The sequence below is a fragment of the Phanerochaete carnosa genome, assembly GCF_000300595.1.
Source record: "Phanerochaete carnosa HHB-10118-sp unplaced genomic scaffold PHACAscaffold_935, whole genome shotgun sequence".
In the NCBI taxonomy this organism is placed as follows: Eukaryota; Fungi; Basidiomycota; class Agaricomycetes; order Polyporales; family Phanerochaetaceae; genus Phanerochaete; species Phanerochaete carnosa.
Window position 1 is genome coordinate 1 of NW_006768562.1, and position 2,274 is coordinate 2,274.

Consider the following 2,274-nt stretch of genomic DNA (forward strand, 5'->3'; position numbering starts at 1 on the left):
GACTTTGTCGAAGACAGGATCCCCACACAAATTCCGTGGAGTCACCATGTCATTCGGCTTCACAAGCATCGCCTTCAGCTGACTTTCCCGGTCCACATGTCTTGGACCGTCCGCAGCGAAGACAGTCCTGAGCCGAACAAGACGACCTTATTGCCTTTCGCCGCCCTGCCCAAGGCCTTGCCAGGGTCGACTTTGCGCATCGGGCACTTGACCCTCTGTCGCTTGCGCTTGTTATCTGTAAAGGATCTCGTCAACTGCGTTGCTCATCTTGGCATGATGGAGCTCTCTGTTGAGGAAGTTACATTCGTGGACGGTGCCGTCACCCACCTCGTCCGCCGGCGATCCCGTCGCCATTCGCGGCTGCAGATCATCCACATCATCCGGTGCTTTGAGAACGGAGACTTGGGCCGCCAATGCTCCCTGGCAAATCTTCTCTTCGCCAGTCAAGGCCGTATGCACGTCGACGACGCGACTCTCGCATTGGCCGAGAAGACCTTGGCCGCACTGTCGTCTGGGGGCCCGCCCTACCGTGCGGACCTGCGCTACAATGTTTTTGACAGCACTGAGCCATGTGAGTTGCAGCTCTCTTCACGGCCGAAGCCCTTGGAGCTCATGATCTCAGTCCACTCATATGGCTACAGTGTCTCGGCTGACGGCGCCCCGACCGCGCACGTACGAGCGCTGTTACCTGCCAGAACCCCAAGTCGCCAGAAAATCGAATACATGCAGCTCGTCATCCCGGAAACATCACCGGCTCCGTCAAAACTCGCGCTTCAATGGGGTGGCATCGAGCAGGCGATCCTGGACCTGCATCCGCCGCGCGCCGTCCCGCCCCTGCGCATCACGTGCCCCAGCAGGGCGCAGGCGACAGACGTGCTGGCGCACCTCTTCCTCCGGGACGCGATCCTGCCACGTCTCTGCGCCCTCGATAGGGTCAACGTCGAGATCCGCGACGGCCGGCTCCCGCTCTGGCTGGACGTCTCGGGCGCGGAGATTCTCTCTGCGCCGATGCGCCTCGCGCTCGGCGGCTTGGACGTGGTCCTGAGTGATGCCCAGCGTGCGGAGTGGTTGGTGTGTCCTACAGATGACGAGAAAACGGGCGTATCTGCGGATGCTGCTGCGCGTCCCTGGCGCGGATGGGCAGAGCGTCGTCGCGCAGGGTTTGAATGGGAGGATCGTGGATGAAGGAAGTGGTGTTTGCGCGGCCGATGGAAAGAGACCTGTAGACAGCGGGAAGGGAAAGAGAAAAACTGTCAGAACAGATATGTTATTGTAGCATATTGCGTATTGCGCTGCGTTAATCATGCTCGTCCATTGTCGATTCCCGGATAAAGCGATCTCTACTGTACCTACGCTTCTCCCTCGAACATATTGGCTCGTCTTTGTCCAATATTCCTGCATCTGCGAATGGGTGTAAACTCAGGCTTCTGTCGATTACACTCACTAATCTAGCTCAAAACTATCATGCGCCTGTTACAACAAGCAAGGCAAATGCTTGGTAGTGCGAGCTGACCCTACATTGGCCGCGTATGCGCTCACGACGTCCCTAAGCTTCACAAAATGTAGCGCTAGAAGCAGTCCGCCTCGAGGGTGACTTATCACCTGGTCGGACAATCTCAATTTCAGGTTTAAGCACTTGAGCCTTCGTCGATGAAGGTTCAACTGCTTCATCGGCTCTAAGTAAGAAGTCTCGGTCTCACGACGATATCTATAACAGCGGATTCGGGTATTCTCGAGAACCGTAGCACAATAGTAGTTACATCAGGCCAGATAATTAAGGCATCCATCCTCTCAGGTACTCGCCTAGCCTCCGCATCTCACTCAGTCCGACAATTGTACCAATATACCCGTCTGGACGGACGACCACAAGCTGCCCGCCGGTCGGGACGCCAAATGCAGCGTATGCCCTTCCAGACTCGTTCGAAAATGCCGAAACGGCGCTCACCAAGACACTTGGATCGCAAAGTCAGAGGGGCGCAAAATAAAAGGAATAGCGGAAGGCACACGTCCAATCCTTTCGCAACCCCACCGGAACATCCAAGTAGTTCATATCATCGCTGATTGTGGAGAGTGCGACGAGAAGCGGCAGGAATTTGTCCGCGCTGAACTCGTCAAGGACACCTCGTAGCGCTCTCTCGACATCCACAAGCCTGTTCTCCTCCTGGTGACTGGTGAGCGGTCCGGCAAAAGATGATGAGCTCGGTGAGGCCGTCTGACGGTAACGTGTCTTGGAGGTTAACCTGGCGGCAATCCGCAACGCGCACGAAGGAATAG

At 56.6% G+C, this 2,274-nt stretch overlaps 1 protein-coding gene across 1 annotated transcript; it reads left to right on the forward strand.

The window, feature by feature from the left end:
- Window positions 1–96: 96 nt before the first annotated feature.
- PHACADRAFT_214945 (uncharacterized protein) lies at window positions 97–1,359 on the forward strand (the record flags this gene model as incomplete). The annotated part of the gene is made up of 1 exon (XM_007403259.1): window positions 97–1,359. The coding sequence occupies one exon, from the start codon at window positions 97–99 to the stop codon at window positions 1,183–1,185; it is 1,089 nt and encodes a 362-aa protein (XP_007403321.1). The 3' UTR covers window positions 1,186–1,359.
- Window positions 1,360–2,274: the final 915 nt, after the last annotated feature.